At 47.4% G+C, this 25,128-nt stretch overlaps 1 protein-coding gene across 1 annotated transcript in view; it reads left to right on the top strand.

The window, feature by feature from the left end:
• The window catches only part of TOMM20 (translocase of outer mitochondrial membrane 20), a 43,858-nt gene that overhangs the window by 2,158 nt on the left and 16,572 nt on the right, over positions 1–25,128 (top strand). Inside the window, 3 exon segments of the mRNA XM_063917568.1 lie at positions 521–602; positions 1,095–1,145; positions 1,148–1,237. Of these exon segments, the coding sequence (XP_063773638.1) occupies positions 521–602; positions 1,095–1,145; positions 1,148–1,233 (219 nt within the window). The 3' untranslated portion in view covers positions 1,234–1,237.

Genomic DNA, 25,128 nt, shown 5'->3' with positions numbered 1-25,128 from the left:
TGGTCCAAATTTCAGAGTGATACATAGATTAGGCATGGAGATGTAATTTTTTTTCCAGATACACCTTGGAAAAAACCGCATCAGTAGTGACATTTCCCAGCATATAATTTTATATTTTATTTTTTTAACTTTGACCCCCTATATCTCGAACTGTGAGACCTGGAGAAGAAAAATTTGACATGGGTTAGTAGCTACGTGGTAGTATCAAGTGTACAAAGTATCATGAAAATCTGATTCGGTGGGTGTCATGCCTAGGTGAACTGGCAGTAAATCGTCCGTTTCCTGATCGGTAAATTTTTGGAGTGTGGGAGGAAACGGAAACAAACAGATGGAGAGCATACAAACTCCACACAGATAGGGCAGTGAATGGGAATTTAACCCATTCCACCAGTGCTGTGAGAGCAATGTTAACCACTGTACCTCGATGATGTACCATAATAGTTATTATACTGTTGTGCAGACTTTTGTATGGATATATAACATTTTTTCCTTCTAGTACTCATTTTGAATTTTCCTATAGCTACCTGATCTTAAAGATGCTGAGGCTGTCCAAAAGTTTTTCCTTGAAGAAATTCAGCTTGGGGAGGAGCTGCTAGCACAAGGTTGACATTTACCATACATATACATATTACGATATTTTTGTGTATATTTGAAAGCAAAGAAATATAACTTCATATTTGTTAACTGTAAAGCATGTACATGCAAAAATCAGATTTCTGATTTATAGAAGTGAAATGGCCCTCTTTATAAGCATTGTTTGCACTTTCTAAAAATGTTCAATAAAAGTTAGATTATTGCTATTTTGTAAAAAAAACAAAACAAAAAAAAATTTTCTTAGAGGTTTAAGCACAAGCTCTGAGCAGTTTTCGCACAATGTTTATATTCACATTAGAAATAACTGCTGTAGAAGAACATGATTTACATTGTATGCATATACATAACAGACAATTGTTTGTCATTGAAAACACAGTTCTTTTGGATTATAATTATTTTAACACTTTTGTGGTACATTTTCATGACCAGAAATTGAAATATAAAATTCCACATAAAGACTGACTTTTAATAAATACTTTATATTTTTATTCTATTTGCAGGTGAATTTGAAAAAGGTGTTGATCACTTAACAAATGCCATTGCTGTTTGCGGACAACCTCAACAGCTCCTTCAAGTTTTACAGCAGACTCTTCCACCACAAGTTTTTCAGATGCTCTTGACGAAACTACCAACCATTAGCCAGGTAAAAGCATTTTGTTCTGCAAGTTGTAGTACAGTAATGATCTGCAGCAAATATCAGTTTCATCTTACCTATTCTATCATAACATATGTAATATAATGGTAGCGCAAAAAAACAATTTTGGAATTTGGCTGAGATGTCACAATTAAGATGTGAAGTGTGCTGCCACCAGACACACGGGGGCAGATATAAATGGAAGGTGATAACGCGCCAGCCAGCCATTACATGTTTGAAAAATCACAGGAGCTGATTGGCTGGTGCGTTATCACCTTCCATTTATCACTTCTTTATCACTTCTCTAGGCTTAATACATCTGCCCCATGGTTTTGATTGAAGAATGATCCAGTGAACCCGTTTGTTTTTTGGGTGTTTTTGAATATCATGGATATTCACCTGGACTCTTGTGTAAATACTGTGTCGAAATTTACCAAAATCAGCTGGTGACGATTATGCATAGCTGACAATGTGTTCTGGAATAATAACTTGCAGATACCGAATCTGATCATTTAATTGTAACATGGGTTAAATCTTTCTTTCCTACCGTTCAATTACTAAAACAATCCCTTAATCCACTGTTTTACATGTGAGCTCATGTGACAGAAGTTTTTATACCTTTCTATGTAAAAAGTATAAATATTATCAGGAGAATTAGAGACCCAACAATAATATATTAACTGACAACCAGCTCTAGTTTGTTTAGCATGTCTGTGTAATGGTGCCCATACATCTGCAGTTGAGTGGGGCAATTCTCCTTACTACCGATGTCTATCGGGAGATCTGCAAAAGCCAACATAATAGGTCTGTGATTTTTAACATGTAGTATTTTGCGGATCATCTGAGTCAACCAATTGGAGCGGCAACGGGGAATGCCCACTTATATGTATATACAATATTTGAGATGTCCCCTTAGTTAAGATGTGTACACACGGTGAGAGTCAAAATTTACTTGCCTGCACAGTCTATCTAGGCTTGCGTATCCACGCATCGGGATCGTAAGGTGACTTTCACCTTCCGGTCTGCACTAATTTTCCATGCGATTTTGACTATATATTTGAAATCGCAAGTAAAAACTCACCGTGTGTACACACCTTAAGGGGGATATCCAATTATCCCCGTTAAAACATAGGGTTCGAAAAACCGCTGTTTATCGGAATTTCTCTAACGTCCTAGTGGATGCTGGGAACTCCGAAAGGACCATGGGGAATAGCGGGCTCCGAAGGAGGCTGGGCACTCTAGAAAGATTTATGACCACCTGGTGTGCACTGGCTCCTCCCACTATGACCCTCCTCCAAGCCTCCGTTAGATCTTGTGCCCGGCCGAGGTTGGATGCACACTAGGGGCTCTCCTGAGCCTCTAGAAAGAAAGTATAGAATTAGTTTTTTTTATTTTCAGTGAGACCTGCTGGCAACAGGCTCACTGCAGCGAGGGACTAAGGGGAGAAGAAGCGAACTCGCCTGCTTGCAGCCGGATTGGGCTTCTTAGGCTACTGGACACCATTAGCTCCAGAGGGATCGACCGCAGGCCCAGTCCTTGGTGTTCGGTCCCGGAGCCGCGCCGCCGTCCCCCTTACAGAGCCAGAAGCAAGAAGAGGTCCGGAAAATCGGCGGCAGAAGACATCAGTCTTCACCAAGGTAGCGCACAGCACTGCAGCTGTGCGCCATTGCTCCTCATGCACACTTCACACTCCGGTCACTGAGGGTGCAGGGCGCTTGGGGGGGGCGCCCTGGGCAGCATTAAAAACACCTTGGCTGGCAAAAATACCACAATATATAGCCCCAGAGGCTATATATGTGGTAAATACCCCTGCCAGAATCCAGAAAAAAGCGGGAGAATAGGCCGCGGAAAATGGGCGGAGCTATCTCCCTCAGACACACTGGCGCCATTTTCTCTTCACAGTGCAGCTGGAAGACAGCTCCCCAGGCTCTCCCCTGTAGTTTTCAGGCTCAAAGGGTTAAAAAGAGAGGGGGGGCACTAAATTTAGGCGCAATATTGTATATACAAGCAGCTATTGGGGAAAATTCACTCAGTTATAGTGTTAATCCCCACATTATATAGCGCTCTGGTGTGTGCTGGCATACTCTCTCTGTCTCCCCAAAGGGCTTTGTGGGGTCCTGTCCTCAGTCAGAGCATTCCCTGTGTGTGTGCGGTGTGTCGGTACAGCTGTGTCGACATGTTTGAGGAGGAGACTTATATAGTGACGGAGCAGATGCGATAAATGTGATGTCGCCCCCTGTGGGGCCGACACCAGAGTGGATGGTTAGGTGAAAGGTATTAACCGACAGTGTCAACTCCTTACATAAAAGGGTGGATGACGTAACAGCTGTGGGACAGCCGGCTTCTCAGCCCGCGCCTGCCCAGGCGTCTCAAAGGCCATCAGGGGCTCAAAAACGCCCGCTCATTCAGATGTCGACACGGAGTCTGACTCCAGTGTCGTCAAGGTTGAGACATATACACAATCCACTAGGAACATCCGTGACTTGATCCCGGCAATAAAAAATGTGTTACACATTTCTGACATTAACCTCTAAAAATGGGTTTTTATGTTTGGGGAGAAAAAGCAGGCAGTGTTTTGTTCCCCCATCAGATGAATGAATGAAGTGTGTGAGAAGCGTGGGTTCCCCCTGATAAGAAACTGGTAATTTCAAAAAAGTTACTGATGGCGTACCTTTTCCCGCCAGAGGATAAGTTACGCTGGGAGATATCCCCTAGGGTGGATAAGGCGCTCACACGGTTGTCAAAATAGGTGGCACTGCCGTTTTAGGAACGGCCACTTTGAAGGTACCTGTTGATAAAAAGCAGGAGGCTATCCTGAAGTCTGTTTTTACACACTCAGGTACTAGACTGAAACCTGCAGAGCGTGCTGCTGCAGCGTGGTCGGTGACCCTGTCAAACATATGAGAACATATTAAAGACGTCGTCTTATATATGAGGGATGCACAGAGGGATATTTTGCCGGCTGGCATCCAAAATGAATGTAATGTCCATTCTGTCAGGAGGGTATTAGAGACCTGTCACTGGACAGGTGATGCTGACTTTAAAAGGCGCATAGAGATTCTGCCTTATAAGGGTGAGGAATTATTTGGGGATGGTCTCTGGGACCTCGTATCCGCAGCAACAGCTGGGAAGAAATATTTTTACCTCAGTTTTCCTCACAGACTTAGAAAGCACTGTATTATCAGGTACAGTCCTTTCGGCTTCAGAAAAGCAAGCGGTCAAAGGCGCTTCCTTTCTGTACAGAGACAAGGGAAGAGGGAAAAAGCTGCACCAGTCAGCCTGTTCCCAGAATCATAATTCTTCTCTCGCTTCCTCTGAGTCCACAGCATGACGCGGGGGCTCCACAGGTGTAGCCAGGTACGGTGGGGGGCCGTCTCAAAAATTTCAGCGATCAGTGGGCTCGCTCACAGGTGGATCCCTGTTTCATTCAAGTAGTATTTCAAGGGTACAAGCTGGAATTCGAGATGTCTTCCCCCCCCCCCCCCCGCCGTTTCCTCAAATATGCCTTGCCGACAACTCCCTCAGGCAGGGAGGCTGTGCTAGAGGCAATTAATAAGCTGTATTCCCATCAGGTAATACTTAAGGTGCCCCTACTTCAACAAGGACGGGGTTACTATTCCACACGGTTTGGGGTACCGAAACCGCATGGTTCGGTGTGACCCTTTTTTATATTTAAAATCCTTGAACACATACATAAAAAAATTCAAGTTCAAGATGGAATCGCCCAGGGCGGTTATTGCAAGCCTGGACGAGGGGGATTACATGGTATCCCGGGACATCAAGGATGCTTACCTGCATGCCCCCATTTACTATCCTCGCCAGGAGTACCTCAGATTTGTGGTACAGGATTACCATTACCAAGTCCAGACTCTGCCGTTTGGACTGTACATGGCACCGAGGGTGTTACCAAGGTAATGGCCGGAATGATGATACTCCTTCGAAAAAGGGGAGTTTTTAATGATCCCGTACTTGGACAATCTCCTTATAAGGGCGAGGTCCAAGGAGCAGTTGCTAGTCGGGGTAGCACTATTTTCGAAAGTGCTACAACAGCACGGTTGGATTCTAAACAGTCCAAAGACACAGCTGTTTCCTACGACACGTCTACTGTTCCTGGGGATGGTTCTGGACACAGACCAGAAATAAGTGTTTCTCCCGGAGGAGAAAGCCATGGAGCTGTCATCTCTAGTCAGAGACCTCCTGAAGCCAAAACAGTTATCGGTGCATCATTGCACGCGAGTCCTGGGAAAAATGATAGCTTCCTACGAAGCAATCCCATTCGACAGGTTCCATGCAAGAACTTTTCAGGGGGACCTGTTAGACAAGTGGTCCGGATCACATCTTCAGATGCATCGGCTGATAACCCTGTCTCCAAGGACCAGGGTATCTCTACTGTAGTGGCTGCAGAGTGCCCATCTTCAAGAGGGCTGCAGGTTCGACATACAGGACTAGGTCCTAGTGACCATGGATGCCAGCCTTTGAGGCTGGGGGGCAGTCACACAGGGAAGAAGCTTCCAGGGACTTTGGTCAAGTCAGGTGACTTCCCTACATAAACATTCTGGAACTGAGGGCCATTCACAATGCCCTTAGTCAGGCAAGGCCTCTGCTTCAAAAGGCCGGTCCTGATCCAATCAGACAACATCACGGCAGTCGCCCATGTAAACCAACAGGGTGGCACAAGAAGCAGGATGGCGATGGCAGAAGCCACAAGGATTCTCCGATGGCGGGAAAATCATGTGTTAGCACTGTCAGCAGTGTTCATTCTCGGAGTGGACAACTGGGAAGCAGATCTTCTCAGCAGACACGACTTCCACCCGAGAGAGTGGGGACTTCATCCAGAAGTCTTCCAAAGGATTGTACACCATTGGGAAAGGCCACAGGTGGACATGAAGGCGTCCCGCCTCAACAAAAAGCTATAAAAGATATTGCGCCAGGTCAAGGGACCTTCAGGCGATAGCTGTGGACGCTCTGGTAACACCGTGGGTGTACCAGTCGGTTTATGTGTTCTCCCCCCCCCCCCCCCCCCTCCTCTGCCTCTCATACCAAAGGTACTGAGAATAATAAGAAGGCGAGGAGTAAGAACGATACTTGTGGTTCCGGATTGGCCAAGAAGAGCCTGGTACCCAGAACTTCAAGAAATTATATCAGAGGACCCATGGCCTCTGCCGCTCAGACAGGACCTGCTGCAGCAGGGGCCCTGTCTGTTCCAAGACTTACCGCGGCTACGTTTTGATGGCATGGCGGTTGAACGCCGGATCCTAAAGGAAAAGGGCATTCCGGAGGAAGTCATTCCTACGCTGATTCAAGCCAGGAAAGATGTAACTGAAAAACATTATCACCGCATATGGCGGAAATATGTTGCTTGGTGTGAGGCCACAAAAGGCCCCAACAGAGGAATTTCAACTAGGTCGATTTCTGCATTTCCTACAAGCAGGAGTGTCTATGGGCCTAAAATTAGGCTCCATTAAGATACAGATCTCGGCGCTGTCGATTTTCTTCCAGAAAGAATTAACTTCAGTACCTGAAGTTCAGACATTCTAAAAGGAGTGCTGCATATTCAGCCCCCGGTTGTGCCTCCAGTGGCACCTTGGGATCTCAACGTGGTGTTGAGTTTCTTAAAATCACATTGGTTTGAACCACTAAAAACCGTGGATCTAAAATATCTCACGCGGAAAGTGGTCATGTTATTGACCTTGGCTTCGGCCAGGCGTGTATCAGAATTGGCGGCTTTGTCATAGAAAAGTCCTTATCTGATTTTCCATATGGAGAGGGCAGAATTGAGGACTCGTCCCCAGTTTCTCCCTAAGGTGGTATCAGTTTTTCACTTGAACCAACCTATTGTGGTGCCTGCGGCTACTAGGGACTTGGAGGATTCCAAGTTACTGGACGTAGTCAGGGCCTTGAAAAATTATGTTTCCAGGACGGCTAGAGTCAAGAAAATTGACTCGCTATTTATCCTGTATGCACCCAACAGGCTGGGTGCTCCTGCTTCTAAGCAGACTATCGCTCGCTGGATCTGTGACACGATTCAGCAGGCGCATTCTGCGGCTGGACTGCCGCATCCTAAATCAGTGAAAGCCCATTCCACGGGGAAGGTGGGCTCATCTTGGGCGGCTGCCCGAGAGGTCTCTGCTTTACAACTTTGCCGAGCTGTTACTTGGTCAGGGGCAAACACGTTTGCAAAATTCTACAAATTTGATACCCTGGCTGAGGAGGACCTGGAGTTCTCTCATTCGGTGCTGCAGAGTCATCCGCACTCTCCCGCCCGTTTGGGAGCTTTGGTATAATCCCCATGGTCCTTTCGGAGTTCCCAGCATCCACTAGGACGTTAGAGAAAATAAGATTTTACTCACCGGTAAATCTATTTCTCGTAGTCCGTAGTGGATGCTGGGCGCCCATCCCAAGTGCGGATTGTCTGCAATACTTGTAAATAGTTATTGCTAACTAAAGGGTTATTGTTGAGCCATCTGTTGAGAGGCTCAGTTGTTTTCATACTGTCAAACTGGATATAGTATCACGAGTTGTACGGTGTGATTGTGGCTGGTATGAGTCTTATCCGGGATTCAAAATCCTTCCTTATTATGTCAGCTCGTCCGGGCACAGTGTCCTAACTGAGGCTTGGAGGAGGGTCATAGTGGGAGGAGCCAGTGCACACCAGGTGGTCATAAATCTTTCTAGAGTGCCCAGCCTCCTTCGGAGCCCGCTATTCCCCATGGTCCTTTCGGAGTTCCCAGCATCCACTACGGACTACGAGAAATAGATTTACCGGTGAGTAAAATCTTATTTTCTCTTACGTCCTAGAGGATGCTGGCGTCCATTTTAGTAACATGGGGTATAGACTGTTCCGCAGGAGCCTTCGGCACTTTAAGGCTTTTCAACAGTGTGAACTGGCTCCTCCCTCTATGCCCCTCCTCCAGACCTCAGTTTAGAAAATGTGCCCGGGAGACTGGCTGCACATCAGTGAAGCTCTACTGAGTTTTGCCGAAAAAGACTTTGTTAGGTTTTTTTATTTTACAGGGAAGCTGCTGGCAACAGTTTCCCTCCTTCGTGGGATTCAGGGAGGGGAAGTAGGAACCAACTTCTCAGTTAGTTTAATGGCTCTGCTTCCGCTGACCGGACACCATTAGCTGCTGAAGGGTACTGAACACAGCCCTTGCCTGGCTGCTGCACACTCCCATAGCACTGCCGCCACCCCCTAACAGAGCCAGAAGTCAGAAGGCTGGTGAGTATTAACCGGAGACCTGCAGAGAGGGGCCCTCTGGTCATCATGGCGGCATAAAGGTACCAGCGCAGGACACTGTGCAGCAACATGTCTCTCAGCACAGGGTGCAGGGCGCGCTCTGAGGGACATGATAAATCCTTACTCTCACTGGCAAAATGTACATACATGTGAGCCGCTGATGTACACTACCCCCGCCAGTATAAATATTACTGTGGCTGAACCGCGCCATTACAGGGGGCGGGGCTTCACTTCAGAATTGCTTGTAACACTCACTTGGTGCCATTTTCTCCTCAGAGACGCCGGAGCGCTGATCCTACAGGCTGCTTCTCCTCACACATTACTATAAAACCCTGGTACTTTTATCAGAAGGGGAGGGGAGCACATAAATTATTGAAGTCTGCAGACTTCACATTGGATATAAAAGCGCTGTTTTGGTATAGATGTATATTCATTGTATGTAATACATATAGGGCGCGTGGTGTGGACTGGCAATTTCCTCTGGGTCCCTCTGACAGACATTAGTGTGAGTGGTGTGACTGTACACGCGTGTTTCATGTCTAGAGAAAGTAGTTCACCAGAGGAACCCATTTTGGAGGCACGAGTGTTCTGAGCCTGTGTGGGTGTGAAAGCTGTAGAGTGATATGGCTAAACTAGCAAGGAAATTCTGAGTCTGAAGAACAGACAAAGCATTGGAGACAGTCTGTGGAAGATGCTTTATTTGCGGATTCACCTACATTGTCCACTCTGGACCCCTCCAGTTCCCAGAAAAGGTTCCTGGCCCAAATTATGCAAAGGGTCACTAACAGATTCCGACACTGACGTTGACACTGGGGATTTTAGGGGGGTAGATCCCAAACTGGCTAAGAGCATTCAATGTATGATAGTCGCTATAAAAGAGGTGTTGGAATTTCCTGACACAACACCTCCACCTAAGGAAGAAGATTATTTTAAATTAAATAAAAAACAGGTGGTGACTTTTCCTCCGTCTAAGGACTTAAATACCTTTTTTGAGGAATCCTGGGCTAACCCGGAAAATAAATTTGCTATCCCTAAAAGCATACCCTTTCCCTGAAGAGGATAGGCGTAAGTGGGAGTCACCCCCAATGATAGACACCTCAGTCTCTAGGTTGTCAAAGAAAATCATTTTACCTGCCCCGGGGTCAGCTTCATTAAAAGAACCTGCTGACCGCAAATTAGAGATGACTTTAAAGTCCATCTATTTTGCTACGGGTACATTACTCACAATTGCTTCTGAGTGGGTAGGTAACAGTTGAAAAGTGGGCAGATAACTTGATAATATTGACACGGTCGATAAAGATGACATGCTGCAAATTCTAGGTCACATAAAAGACTCTGCAGGTTACTTGGTTGAGGCTATGAAGGACGTAGACTTACTGGGTTCACGGGTCTCTGCTATGGCGATTTCAGCCCGCAGGGCACTCTGGATCCGACAATGGAATGCTGACACAGAATCCAAAAGAAATATTGAGGCACTCCCTTACAATGGTGAGGCCCTCTTTGGAGAGAGACTAGATGCCATGATATCAACTACTACATCTGGCAAGTCGGCATTTCTGCCTTCGGCAGCTGCATCGGCTAAAAGAGTATCTCATACTATGCAGTCCTTTCGGCCCAACAAGTACAAAAAGGCTAAAACTACCCCTTTTTTCACAGGAAAGGGGAGAGGGAAAGGTACAAAACCTACAACACCCTCAGGCTCCCAGGAGCAGAAGTCAGCAACTACTGCTGCAAAAGCCACAGCATGACGCTGGGGCTCCTCTGCGGGAGTGCGATCGGGTGGGGGCACATCTACTATTTTTTCGTCCCGGTCTGTCTTCGCTCAGACCTGGATCCTTGGATTTTACAGATAATATCCCAAGGTTACAAGTTGAGGTTTCAAGACCTTCCCCCATGCCGATTTTTTTTTTTTTTAATCCGCCTTGCCAGTTTCCGTTCAAGACAGCACAAATGTTCTGAACGCAATACACAAATTGTGTCAAGACAATGTAATTGCCTTGGTTCCTGCCGAACAAAGGAACCAAGGCTTTTATTCAAGCCTGTTTGTGGTACCGAAACCGGATGGCTCGGTCAGACCGATTTTTAAACCTAAAATCTCTGAATCTCTATTTGAAAAGATTCAAATTCAAGATGGAATCCTTGAGAGCAGTGATTTCCAGCTTGGAAGAAAAGGAATTTCTGGTGTCAGTGGACATCAAGGATGCTTACTTGCATGTCCCCATTTACCCACCACATCAAGCATACCTGAGGTTTGCGGTTCAGGATTGCCACTACCAATTCCAGACATTACCGTTCGGGCTCTCCACGGCTCCGAGAATATTCACCAAGGTGATGGCGGAGATGATGGTTCTCCTTCGCAAACAAGGAGTCAACATAATTCCATACTTGGACGATCTCATAAAAGCGAGATCCAGGGACAAGCTACTCCAGAACATGGCATTACCCCTGACATTACTTCAACAGCACGGTTGGATCATCAACTTTCCAAAATCCCAGTTGGAACCGACAATGAGATTATCATTTTTGGGAATGATACTAGACACCGAGGTACAGAGAATATTTCTACCGGTGGAGAAGGCTCAGGAGATCCAGAACATGGTCAAACAACTTTTGAGACCAAGAACAGTATCAATTCATCAGTGCATTCGCCTGTTGGGGAAAATGATAGCGGCTTACGAGGCGCTACAATATGGCCGTTTCCATGCCAGGGTCTTCCAGTGGGACCTACTGGACAAGTGGTCAGGGTCGCATCTCCACATGCATCAAAGGATAATCTTGTCGGCAAAAGCCAGGATTTCGCTCCTGTGGTGGCTACAAATTTCTCACCTCCTGGTGAGAAAAACCCGGGGCTAATTGGATATCCCCTAAGTCTTATGTCTTCCTGTGAGTCCCTCTTAGAAATCTAACATTGTATTTACAATACAGGTTGAATATCCCATATCCAAATATTCCGAAATACAGAATATTCCGAAACACTAACTTTTTTGAGTAAGACTGAGATAATGAAACCTTTGTTTTTTGATGGCTCCATGTACACAAACTTTGTTTAATGCAAAGTTATTAAACATATTGTGTTAAATGACCTTCAGGCTGTGTATATGAAACCTAAATTAATTGTGTATATGTAAACAAACTTTGTTTAATGCAAAAAGTTATTAAAATATTGACTAAAATCACATTTAGGCTATGTGTGGAAGGTGTATATGAAACATAAATGCATTCTGTGCTTAGACTTCGGTCCCATAGCCATGATATCTCATTATGGTATGCAATTATTCCAAAATACGGAAAAATTAGATATCCAAAATACTTCTGGTCCCAAGCATTTTGGATATGGGATTCTCAACCTGTAAAGAAGACTGTACAGTTAAGTGTGTTTTTTTTTTTTTTTTTTTCTGTTCCAATTTATTTCTGTGTATAATAAATATATATATATATATATATATATATATATATATATATATATATATATATATATATATATATATATATATATATATAAATAAAAAATTTATTTTTTTGTATTCAGTTTCACTCCTTTGTGTTGTCATCTGCCATTAACACCTTTTGTTGAATTAAGTGAGTGATCACATGAATATCAGTCTTTGCATCTGTTAAAGTGCATTTCTCTTACGTCCTAGAGGATGATGGGGTCCATATTAGTACCATGGGGTATAGACGGGTCCACCAGGAGCCATTGGCACTTTAAGAGTTTAATAGTGTGGGCTGGCTCCTCCCTCCATGCCCCTGGAGGAGCCGGTCACAGCTAGGGGAGCTCTACTGAGCTTCTTTAGAAAAAGTGCAAAATTTTCTTTTCATTTTTTTTTTTTTTTTTTTTTTTACAGGGAGGCTGCTGGCGACAGCCTCCCTGCAGCGTGGGACTGAGGGAGGGAGGGTGCGAGCAGTGTCCGCCTTGCAGGATCTTGAGCCACTGCTCCCGCTGACTGAACATTTTGCTTCAGAGGGGTCTGATCACGCCCCGCCGCAGGGGAACGCTCGCCCCAGCAGCCGGCCGCCACCCCCTCAGGAGCTGAAGAGGTGGCGAGTGAGTCACTGTCCCCCCTTGCAAGCGGGGGGGACAGTGTGAAGCAGGTGGCCTTAGGGTAAGGAGCGCGGGTGATGGCTGTGCGGCGCTGGGAGGGGCACACTGGGCCAGTGCCGAACACTACACTGTCCACTGCAAGTCTGTCGGGGTCTGCGGATCCAGTCCAGCGCAACTCCTCCGGCCAGTATAGTCTATCAGTGAGCGGGAAGCCAGTGCCATTGAGGGGGCGGGGCTTCTCAGAGCGGACCCTGCAGCGTTCAGCGCCATTTTCTCTTGCCTGCACTTACTACAAGTGGAACCAGGTCCCTCCAGAGCAATCTCCAGCTGTCTGTACGGTACCAAGGGGGTTGTAGAAGAGGGGGGGAGGCTTTGTACAGGCTGTATCACCTATTAAGGGACACAGCCAGCGCTGGTAAGGGAATCCCTATACCTTTTAAAGCGCTGTGTGTGGGTTGGCTCCAATCTCAGTGTCTCTCTGCCATTTTTGGGGGGAAACTCTGTCTTCATAATACCCTGTCTGTTTGTGGGGTGTTTGAGTGTGTGTGCAACATGTCTAGGGACACTTTCATATGCTGCAGAGGATTTGTCTTCCCAGGAAGACTCCATTCCATGTAATTAGGATTGCACTGTTTTAGCACAGATCCCAGCTAGAGAGCCAGAATGGTTAGTCTCTCTGAGGGGGACTATTTCTCAGATTTCTGATAGAGTTGCTAGGACTGAGCATGCCACTCAAGTCCTCCAGTCCTCTATGGTTGTATGGTCTGATACTGCCTCCTCGGGGTCCCCTGCGGTACAAACGTGCACTTGCAATTATGCAGGATGACACGGACACCGGCTCTGATGCTGCAGACGGTGATGGGGATGTGTCGAGGGGGACAGCATCACTTGCAAAGGGGGTGCAGTTGATGATCGAGGCTGTTAGGGATGTTTCTCTAACGTCCTAGTGGATGCTGGGGACTCCGTAAGGACCATGGGGAATAGCGGCTCCGCAGGAGACTGGGCACAGCTAAGAAAGAATTAGGACTACCTGGTGTGCACTGGCTCCTCCCACTATGACCCTCCTCCAGACTTCAGTTAGAATCCTGTGCCCGGCCGAGCTGGATGCACACTAGGGGCTCTCCTGAGCTCCTAGAAAGAAAGTATATGTTAGGTTTTTTATTTTACAGTGAGATCTGCTGGCAACAGACTCACTGCAGCGAGGGACTAAGGGGAGAAGAAGCGAACCTACCTAACTGGTGGTAGCTTGGGCTTCTTAGGCTACTGGACACCATTAGCTCCAGAGGGATCGACCGCATGGAACCGGCCATTGGTGTTCGGTCCCGGAGCCGCGCCGCCGGCCCCCTTACAGAGCCAGAAGCAAGAAGAATCCGGAAAATCGGCGGCAGAAGACATCAGTCTTCACCAAGGTAGCGCACAGCACTGCAGCTGTGCGCCATTGCTCCTCATACACACTTCACACTCCGGTCACTGAGGGTGCAGGGCGCTGGGGGGGGGGCGCCCTGAGAAGCAATAAATACACCTTGGCTGGCAAATATATCACAATATATAGCCCCAGAGGCTATATATGTGATAAATACCCCTGCCAGAATCCATAAAAAAGCGGGAGAAAAGTCCGTGAAAAAGAGGCGGAGCTATCTCCCTCTGCACACTGGCGCCATTTTTCCCTCACCGTTCCGCTGGAAGGAAGCTCCCTGACTCTCCCCTGCAGTCTACACTGCAGAAAAGGGTAAAAAAGAGAGGGGGGGCACTAAATTTAGGCGCAAAATACATATATAGCAGCTATAGGGGATATAATTTAGTTAATCCCTGTATTATATAGCGCTCTGGTGTGTGCTGGCATACTCTCTCTCTGTCTCCCCAAAGGGCTTTGTGGGGTCCTGTCTTCTGTCAGCATTCCCTGTGTGTGTGCGGTGTGTCGGTACGGCTGTGTCGACATGTTTGATGAGGAGACTTATGTGGAGGAGGAGCAGGTGCCTATAAATGTGTTGTCACCCCCTGCGGGGCAGACACCGGGGTGGATGGACTTGTGGAAGGAATTACGCGAAAGTGTCGACTCCTTACATAAAAAAATTTGACGACATGCCAAATGTGGGGCAGCCGGCTTCTCAGTCCGTGCCTGCCCAGACATCTCAAAAGTCATCAGGGGCTCTAAAACGCCCGCTACCTCAGATGGCAGACACAGATGTCGACACGGATACTGATACCAGTGTCGACGACGAAGAGACTAATGTAATGTCCAATAGGGCCACTCGTTATATGATTGAGGCAATGAAAAATGTTTTACACATTTCTGAGGTGACCCCAGGTACCACAAAAAAAAGGGTATTATGTTTGGGGAGAAAAAACTACCAGTAGTTTTTCCCCCTTCTGAAGAATTAAATGATGTGTGTGAACTAGCGTGGGCTTCCCCTGATAAAAAATTTGTAATTTCAAAAAAATTACTAATGGCGTACCCTTTCCCGCCAGAGGATAGGTCATGTTGGGAAACACCCCCTAAGGTGGATAAAGCACTTACGCGCTTATCAAAAAAGGTGGCACTGCCGTCCCAAGATACGGCCGCCCTAAAGGAACCTGCTGACAGAAAGCAGGAGGCTCTCCAAAAAGCTATATATACACACACTGGTATTATACTGAGACCAGCTATTGCCTCAGCATGGATGTGCAGTGCGGCAGCTGCATGGTCAGACTCCCTGTCAGAGAATATTGACACCCTAGACAGGGACACTATATTGCTAAACGTAGAGCATATTAAAGACGCTGTCTTTTACATAAGAGATGCACAGAGGGATATTTGCCGGCTGGCATCAAAAATAAGTGCACTGTCCATTTGTGCCAGGAGAGGGTTATGGACCCGGCAGTGGACAGGGGATGCAGATTCCAAAAGGCACATGGAAGTTTTGCCTTATAAGGGTGAGGAGTTGTTCAGGGATGGTCTTTCAGACTTAGTTTCCACAGCAACAGCTGGGAAGTCGGCATTTTTGCCACATGTCCCCTCACAACCAAAGAGCACCGTATTATAAGGTGCAGTCCTTTCGCCCCCAAAAGAGCAGACGGGGTAGAGGCGCGTCCTTTCTGCCCAGAGGCAGAGGTAGGGGAAAAAAGCTGCAGCATACAGCCACTTCCCAGGAACAAAAGTCCTCCCCCGCTTCTTCTGCTAAGTCCGCCGCATGACGCTGGGGCTCAGCAGGCGGAGCCAGGTACGGTGGGGGACCGTCTCAAAAACTTCAGCAATCGGTGGGCTCGCTCACAGGTAGATCCCTGGATCCTTCAAGTGGTATCTCAGGGGTACAGGCTGGAATTCGAGACATCCCCCCCCCCTCCGCCGTTTCCTCAAATCTGCCTTCCCAACGACTCCTTCAGAAAGGGAGGCTGTGTTAGAGGCAATTCACAAGCTGTATTCCCAGCAGGTGATAGTCAAGGTGCCCCTACTTCAACAAGGACGGGGTTACTATTCCACAATGTTTGTGGTACCGAAACCGGACGGTTCGGTGAGACCCATTTTAAATTTGAAATCCTTGAACACATATTTTAAAAAAATTCAAGTTCAAGATGGAATCGCTCAGGGCGGTTATTTCAAGCCTGGAAGAGGGAGATTACATGGTATCTCTGGACATCAAGGATGCTTACCTGCATGTCCCCATTTACCATCCTCACCAGGAGTACCTCAGATTTGTGGTACAGGATTGTCATTACCAATTCCAGACGTTGCCGTTCGGCCTGTCCACGGCACCGAGGGTATTTACCAAGGTAATGGCCGAAATGATGATTCTGGACACGGTCCAGAAAAAAGTGTTTCTCCCAGAGGAGAAAGCCGAGGAGCGGTCGTCTCTAGTGAGAGGCCTCCTGAAACCAAAACAGGTTCGGTGCATCATTGCACGCGAGTCCTGGGAAAGATGGTAGCTTCCTACGAAGCGATTCCATTCGGCAGGTTCCATGCCAGAACTTTTCAGTGGGACCTGTTGGACCAATGGTCCGGATCGCAGCTTCAAATGCATCGGTTGATAACCCTGTCTCCAAGGACCAGGGTGTCTCTGCTGTGGTGGCTGCAGAGTGCTCATCTCAGAGAGGGCCGCAGATTCAGCATACAGGACTGGGTCCTGGTGACCACGGATGCCAGCCTTCGGGGCTGGGGGGCAGTCACTCAGGGAAGAAACTTCCAAGGACTTGGGTCGAGTCAGGAGACTTCCCTACACACACATGTTCTGGAACTGAAGGCCATTTACAATGCCCTAAGTCAAGCAAAGCCCCTGCTTCAAAACCGTCCGGTTCTGATCCAGTCAGACAACATCACGGCGGTCGCCCATGTAAATCGACAGGGCGGCACAAGAAGCAGGGCGGCTATGGCAGAAGCCACAAGGATTCTCCGTTGGGCGGAAAATCACGTGTTAGCACTGTCAGCAGTGTTCATTCCGGGAGTAGACCACTGGGAAGCAGACTTCCTCAGCAGGCACGACCTCCACCCGGGAGAGTGGGGACTTCATCCAGAAGTCTTCCAACTGATTGTAAACCGTTGGGAAAGGCCACAGGTGGACATGATGGCGTCCCGCTTAAACAAAAAGCTGGAAAAATATTGCGCCAGGTCAAGAGACCATCAGGCGATAGCTGTGGACGCTCTAGTGACACCGTGGGTGTACCGGTCGGTTTATGTGTTCCCTCCTCTTCCTCTCATACCCAAGGTACTGAGGATAATAAGGAGAAGAGGCGTAAGAACTATACTCATTGTTCCGGATTGGCCAAGAAGAGCTTGGTACCCGGAACTTCAAGAAATGATCTCAGAGGACCCATGGCCTCTGCCGCTCAGACAGGACCTGCTGCTGCAGGGGCCCTGTCTGTTCCAAGACTTACCGCGGCTGCGTTTGACGGCATGGCGGTTGAACGCCGGATCCTAAAAGAAAAGGGTATTCCGGAGGAAGTCATTCCTACGCTTATTAAAGCTAGGAAAGATGTAACCGTACAACATTATCACCGCATATGGCGAAAATATGTTGCGTGGTGTGAGGCCAGGAAGGCCCCAACGGAGGAATTCCAGTTAGGTCGATTTCTGCACTTCCTACAGTCAGGGGTGACCATGGGCCTAAAATTGGGTTCCATTAAGGTCCAGATTTCGGCTCTGTCGATTTTCTTCAAAAAAGAACTGGCTTCACTGCCTGAAGTTCAGACATTTGTCAAGGGAGTGCTGCATATTCAGCCTCCTTTTGTGCCCCCAGTGGCACCGTGGGACCTCAACGTGGTGTTGGGTTTCCTAAAGTCACATTGGTTTGAGCCACTCAAAACCGTGGATTTAAAATATCTCACGTGGAAAGTGGTCATGCTTTTGGCCTTGGCTTCGGCAAGGCGGGTGTCAGAATTGGCGGCTTTGTTATGTAAAAGCCCCTATTTGATTTTCCATATGGATAGGGCAGAATTGAGGACTCGTCCCCAATTTCTTCCTAAGGTGGTATCAGCTTTTCACTTGAACCAACCTATCGTGGTGCCTGCGGCTACTAGGGACTTGGAGGACTCCAAATTACTGGACGTAGTCAGGGCCTTGAAAATTTATGTTTCCAGGACGGCTGGAGTCAGGAAGACTGACTCGCTATTTATCCTGTATGCACCAAACAAGATGGGTGCTCCTGCTTCAAAGCAGACTATTGCTCGCTGGATTTGTAGCACAATTCAGCTTGCGCATTCTGTGGCTGGCCTGCCACAGCCTAAATCTGTAAAAGCCCATTCCACGAGGAAAGTGGGCTCTTCTTGGGCGGCTGCCCGAGGGGTCTCTGCTTTACAACTTTGCCGAGCTGCTACTTGGTCAGGGGCAAACACGTTTGCAAAATTTTACAAATTTGATACCCTGGCTGAGGAGGACCTTGAGTTCTCTCATTCGGTGCTGCAGAGTCATCCGCACTCTCCCGCCAGTTTGGGAGCTTTGGTATAATCCCCATGGTCCTTACGGAGTCCCCAGCATCCACTAGGGCGTTAGAGAAAATAAGATTTTACTCACCGGTAAATCTATTTCTCGTAGTCCGTAGTGGATGCTGGGCGCCCGTCCCAAGTGCGGACTTTCTGCAATACATGTATATAGTTATTGTTAACTAAAAGGGTTATTGTTGAGCATCTGTTGAGAGGCTCTGTTATGTTCATACTGTTAACTGGGTATAATATCACGAGTTATACGGTGTGATTGGTGTGGCTGGTATGAGTCTTACCCGGGATTCAAAATCCTTTCCTTATTGTGTCAGCTCTTCCGGGCACAGTATCCTTACTGAAGTCTGGAGGAGGGTCATAGTGGGAAGAGCCAGTGCACACCAGGTAGTCCTAATTCTTTCTTAGCTGTGCCCAGTCTCCTGCAGAGCCGCTATTCCCCATGGTCCTTACAGAGTCCCCAGCATCCACTACGGACTACGAGAAATAGATTTACCGGTGAGTAAAATCTTATTTTTACACATTTCGGACACGGCTCCGGAACAGGTAGAGGAGGCCTTCTTCACAGATAATAAGAAGCCTCATCTCACTTTCCCGGCATCCAAAGAATTGAATGCTATCTTTGAAAAGGCATGGGAAACTCCGGAAAAGAAATTCCAGATTCCCAAGAGGGTCTTGGTGGCTTTCTCTTACGTCCTAGAGGATGCTGGGGACTCTGTAATGACCATGGGGTATAGACGGGCTCCGCAGGAGATAGGGCACCTAAAAAGAACTTTTACTATGGGTGTGCACTGGCTCCTCCCTCTATGCCCCTCCTCCAGACCTCAGTTAGATCTTGTGCCCAGAGGAGAATGGGTGCACTGCAGAGAGCTCTCCAGAGTTTTCTGTTGAAAAAGAATTTTGTTAGTTTTTTTTATTTTCAGGGAGTCCTGTTGGCAACAGGCTCCCTGCATCGTGGGACTGAGGAGAGAGAGAAGCAGAGCTGGCTTGTCAAGTTGGGCACTGCTTCTAAGGCTACTGGACACCGTTAGCTCCAAAGGGAGTCTGAACACAGGTCTCACCTGGGGTTCGTCCCGGAGCCGCGCCGCCGTCCTCCTCACAGATGCCGAAGATAGAAGCCAGGTGAGTATGAGAAGGCAGAAGACATCAGATCTTCATGAGGTAAGGCGCGCATCGGTAAGCTGCGCGCCATTGCTCCCAGTCACACACACAGAGCAGCACTGAAGGGTGCAGGGCGCAGGGGGGGGGCGCCCTGGGCAGCAACATTCCTCACTTTTGGGCAAATTCAGATAGATTAGGCTGCGGATGCAGTAAATCTAAGATCCCCCGCCATTTTAATAGAAAAGTCACTGGGACCGAAGCCCGCCGTCGGGTGGGCGGGGCTTGATCCTCAGCACTAACCAGCGCCATTTTCTCCACAGAAGCTGCATGCGTGAACGCTGGCTCCCTGGTCTCTCCCCTGCTGAACTTCACAGGCTGGAAAAAAGAGGAGGGGGGCACATTAGCGACGCAGTGAGTGGGAATTGGTATATTATATATAAAAAAGCGCTATCTGGTCATATTTTTTCCAGTGTTTTTAAGCGCTGGTGTGTGCTGGCATACTCTCTCTCTGTCTCTCCTAAGGGCCTGGTTGGGGTTTTGTCCCCTTTATAGGTTAATCCCGGTGTGTGTGGGGTGTCGGTACATGGGTGTCGACATGTCTGAGGCGGAAGGCTTCTCCAAGGAGGAGTTGGAGCAAAAGAGTGGTGTGTCCCCGTCAGTTGTGCCGACTCCGGATTGGATGGACATGTGGCATATGTTGAATGCAAGTGTGGCATCTTTACATAAAAGGCTTGATAAGGCTGAATTAGGGGGGACATCAGGGGGTCAATCCTCGGATTGGACCGACTCACAGGGCCCGTCGGGGTCTCAAAAGCGTCCCTTAACACAAAACACTATTACCGACACGGATTCTGATTCCAGTGTCTACTACGACGAAGTAAAATTGCACCCTAGGGTGACTAAAACCATTCAGTGTATGATTGTGGCAATAAGGGATGTGTTGCATATTGAGGATGAACCCTCGGTCCCCGACACAAGGGTACACATGTTTAAAGGAAAGAAACAGATTATTAATTTTCCTGCATCTCATGAATTAAATGATTTCTTTGGAAAAGCTTGGGAGACTCCCGGAAAAAAGACAGCAGATCCCCAAAAGAATTTATATGGCATACCCCTTCCCTAAGCAGGACAGGAAGATTTGGGAATCATCCCCCACTGTGGACAAGGCCCTGACGCGCTTGTCCAAGAAAGTGGCGCTACCGTCTCCTGACACAGCGGCCCTTAAGGACCCTGCAGATCGCAGGCAAGAAACTACCTTAAAGTGTATTTATTCTCATACGGGTGCTGTGCTAAGACCGACAATTGCGTCGGCATGGGTGTGTAGCGCAATTGCAGCTTGGACAGATGAGCTGGCAGATCAATTTGATAATATAGATAAGGATACTATATTGTTAACTCTAGCCCATATAAAAGACGCAGTCTTATTTATGAGGGATGCTCAAAGAAACATTGGATTGCTAGCGTCTAGGGCCAATGCCATGTCTGTCTCAGCGAGAAGATCCTTATGGACTCGCCAATGGACTGGTGATGCGGATTCCAAAAAACATATGGAAGTACTACCCTATAAGGGTTATGTATTGTTTGGGGATGGGCTGACGGACCTGGTTTCCACAGCTACAGCAGGTAAATCAAATTTTTTACCATATATTCCCCAACAGCAAAAGAAAGTAACACCCTATCAGATGCAGTCCTTTCGGTCGCACAAGTCCAGAAGAGGTCGGGGATCCTCTTTCCTCGCCAGAGGTAAGGGCAGAGGCAAAAAAGCACCTGCTTCGGCAGGTGCCCAGGAACAAAAGTCCTCCCCGACTGTTCCAAAACCCACAGCATGACGCTGGGGCTCCCCTGAGGGAGTCCGCACCGGTGGGGGCACGTCTTCGACTTTTCAGTCAGGCCTGGGTCAGTTCAGACCTGAATCCCTGGGTGTTGGAAATAGTTTCCCAGGGTTACAAATTGGAATTCGAGGAGGTGCCCCCGCGCCGATTTTTCAAATCGGCCCTACCAGCTTCCACATCGGAAAGGGATATAGTGTTAGCTGCAATTCAAACGCTGTGTATACAGCAAGTGATAATCAAGGTTCCCCTGCACCAGCAGGGAAGAGGTTACTACTCAACCCTATTTGTGGTCCCGAAACCGGACGGTTCGGTCAGACCTATTTTGAATCTGAAATCCCTAAACCTGTACATGAAAAGATTCAAATTCAAAATGGAATCACTCAGAGCGATAATAGCCAACATGGAGGAGGGGGAGTTTATGGTGTCTCTGGACATAAAGGATGCGTACCTTCATGTCCCCATATATGCCCCCCATCAAGAATACCTGAGATTCGCTGTACAGGATTGTCATTACCAATTTCAGACGTTGCCGTTTGGACTTTTCACGGCCCCGAGGATTTTCACCAAGATAATGGCGGAAATGATGGTGGTCCTGCGCAAGCATGGAGTCACAATTATCCCATACTTGGACGATCTCCTGATAAAAGCAAGATCAAGGGAGAAATTGCTGAGCAGTATGGCGCTCTCTCTGAGAGTGCTCCAGCAACACGGTTGGATTTTAAATCTACCGAAGTAACAGTTGATTCCGACAACTCGACTACCGTTCCTAGGTATGATACTGGATACGGAACAAATGAAGGTCTTCCTCCCAATAGAGAGAGCCCAGGACATCCAGAACATGGTCAGAGACCTGCTAAAACCCAAAAGGGTTTCAGTTCACCAATGCACTCAAGTTCTGGGAAAAATGGTGACGGCCTACGAGGCCATTCCCTTCGGAAGGTTCCATGCAAGGACTTTTCAATGGGACCTTCTGGACAAGTGGTCCGGGTCCCATCTGCACTTACATCGGAAAATAACTCTGTCCCCAGGGGCCAGAGTGTCTCTCCTGTGGTGGTTGCAAAGTGCTCACCTGCTGGAGGGTCATAGGTTCGGAATTCAGGATTGGATCCTGGTTACCACGGACGCGAGCCTCCGAGGATGGGGAGCGGTCACACAGGGAAAAAATTTTCAGGGTCTTTGGTCACACCAGGAGTCCTGTCTACACATCAATGTGTTGGAACTCGGGGCCATTTACAACGGCCTTCGACAAGTGGAGAGTTTTCTTCGAAACCTACCGGTTCTGATTCAATCAGACAATGTCACAGCAGTGGCTCATGTGAACCGCCAAGGCAAGACAAGAAGCAGAGTCGCGATGGCGGAAGCCACAAGGATTCTTCGCTGGGCGGAAAATCATGTAAGCGCTCTGTCGGCTGTCTTCATTCCGGGAGTGGACAACTGGGAAGCAGACTTCCTCAGCAGACACTATCTCCATCCAGGAGAGTGGGGTCTTCATCAAGAAATCTTTGCAGACATAACACGTCTTTGGGGAACTCCTCAAATAGACATGATGGCGTCACGCCTCAACAAAAAGCTTCGGAGGTATTGTGCCAGGTCTCTGGACCCTCAGGCAGTGGCAGTAGATGCTCTGATAACACCGTGGCTGTTCAAATCGGTCTACGTGTTTCCTCCTCTTCCTCTCATCACAAAAGTGTTGAGGATCATAAGGCAAAGAAACGTGCAGACAATACTCGTTGTCCCAGACTGGCCTCGAAGGGCCTGGTACTCAGATCTACAAGAGATGCTCACAGGAGATCCCTGGCCTCTTCCTCTGAGGGAAGACCTGTTGCAACAGGGGCCCTGTGTATTTCAAGACTTACCGCGGTTACGTTTGACGGCATGGCGGTTGAACGCCGAATCCTAGCGAAAAAGGGGATTCCGGAACAGGTCATCCCTACTTTAATAAAGGCTAGGAAGGAGGTGACGGTTAAGCATTATCACCGTATCTGGCGAAAGTATGTGTCTTGGTGTGAGACCAAGAATGCATCTACGGAAGATTTTCATCTGGGTTGTTTTCTCCACTTCCTACAGACAGGAGTGGATATGGGCCTGAAATTAGGCTCTGTTAAGGTACAGATTTCGGCCCTCTCGATTTTCTTTCAGAAGGAATTGGCTTCTCTTCCAGAAGTCCAGACGTTTGTAAAGGGAGTGCTGCATATCCAGCCCCCTTTTGTGCCTCCAGTGGCACCATGGGACCTGAACGTGGTGTTGCAGTTCCTAAAATCACACTGGTTTGAACCGCTTAACAAGGTTGAGTTGAAATTTCTTACCTGGAAGGTGGTCATGCTGTTGGCTTTGGCATCAGCAAGGCGAGTGTCTGAATTGGCGGCTTTGTCACACAAGAGCCCCTACTTGATTTTTCATGTGGATCGAGCTGAATTGAGGACACGTCCGCAATTTTTACCTAAAGTGGTTTCTTCATTCCATATGAATCAACCTATTGTGGTGCCTGTGGCTACAAGTGACCTGGAGGATTCCAGATCCCTGGATGTAGTCAGGGCCTTAAAGATTTATGTAGCCAGAACGGCTAAAATTAGGAAAACAGGCTCTGTTTGTCCTGTATGCTGCTAATAAGACTGGCGCACCTGCTTCGAAGCAGACTATTGCTCGCTGGATCTGTAATACGATTCAGCAGGCTCATTCTACGGCTGGATTGCCGGTACCAAATTCGGTTAAAGCCCATTCCACTAGGAAGGTGGGCTCTTCTTGGGCGGCTGCCCGAGGCGTCTCGGCATTACAGCTTTGCCGAACGGCGACTTGGTCGGGGTCAAACACTTTTGCTAAATTCTACAAGTTTGATACCCTGGCTGATGAGGACCTAGCGTTTGCTCAGTCGGTGCTGCAGAGTCATACGCGCACTCCCCCGCCCTATTGGATGCTGACAATGTCTATAATATTTGTCCTATTAAAAACACGTTAAAGGTTAAAGAACACAGTACGCAATTGGCGCAAAAAGTACCGCAAGGGTACGCCCTTAACTATACCTTAAGGAATGTACTTCTACTGTAAACATTTGTGCAGTGACAATGTGTAGATGTAATGCAGTGTAACCTTGTTAGCTTAAAAGCTGTATGAGCGACTATGACGCTCTGAGAACCTTTATGCATTTATAATAATCAATCAAATACCGGTCTAAGGTTCTAACGCCTTTAGTGAGAGAATGAACGTTCAAAAAGAATAATACAATACAAGCTATACACTACCAAAATAACATAGAATATCTAACCAAGTTACTACACATAAAATACAATAAAGACACAATTACTTTTAAAAGGGGAAGGAGAGAGAGAATGGCTTATAACATTAAATGAGAGACAATATGGTTGCAGATAAACCTACACATGTGAGAGACAATCGCTGCGCAGTTAGTCAATGCTGAATACCGCATGGGATAGAAGCTAGACTCCATTTTGGGAAAACTCCCATGATTCCAAAGACTGCAACACATGGTTGAAAGGGGGAGGGGAAAACACCCAGCAGCAGCCATTTCTTACAAACCAACTAATCTTATTCCACATTCCAATCCAACTTCCTAGAACCATCTTATTCAATTTCACATTCCAAACAAACTCAGTATCTCAATAACCAGAGCATATAGTATGCTGGCTATGCTACATGAATTATCACAAGACCAGATCACAATGTAACCACACATATCAGCCTGCCATTGCTACAAAACCCATATTCACAAGTAACTGCATGGCGGTATTCATGATTGACAAGATATATTATAACAAACCAGCACAAT

This window comes from Pseudophryne corroboree, chromosome 4 (genome assembly GCF_028390025.1).
Source record: "Pseudophryne corroboree isolate aPseCor3 chromosome 4, aPseCor3.hap2, whole genome shotgun sequence".
Lineage (NCBI taxonomy): Eukaryota > Metazoa > Chordata > Amphibia > Anura > Myobatrachidae > Pseudophryne > Pseudophryne corroboree.
Note: the sequence above shows the minus strand (reverse complement) of the source record. Positions and strands in the feature narration are given on the sequence as shown.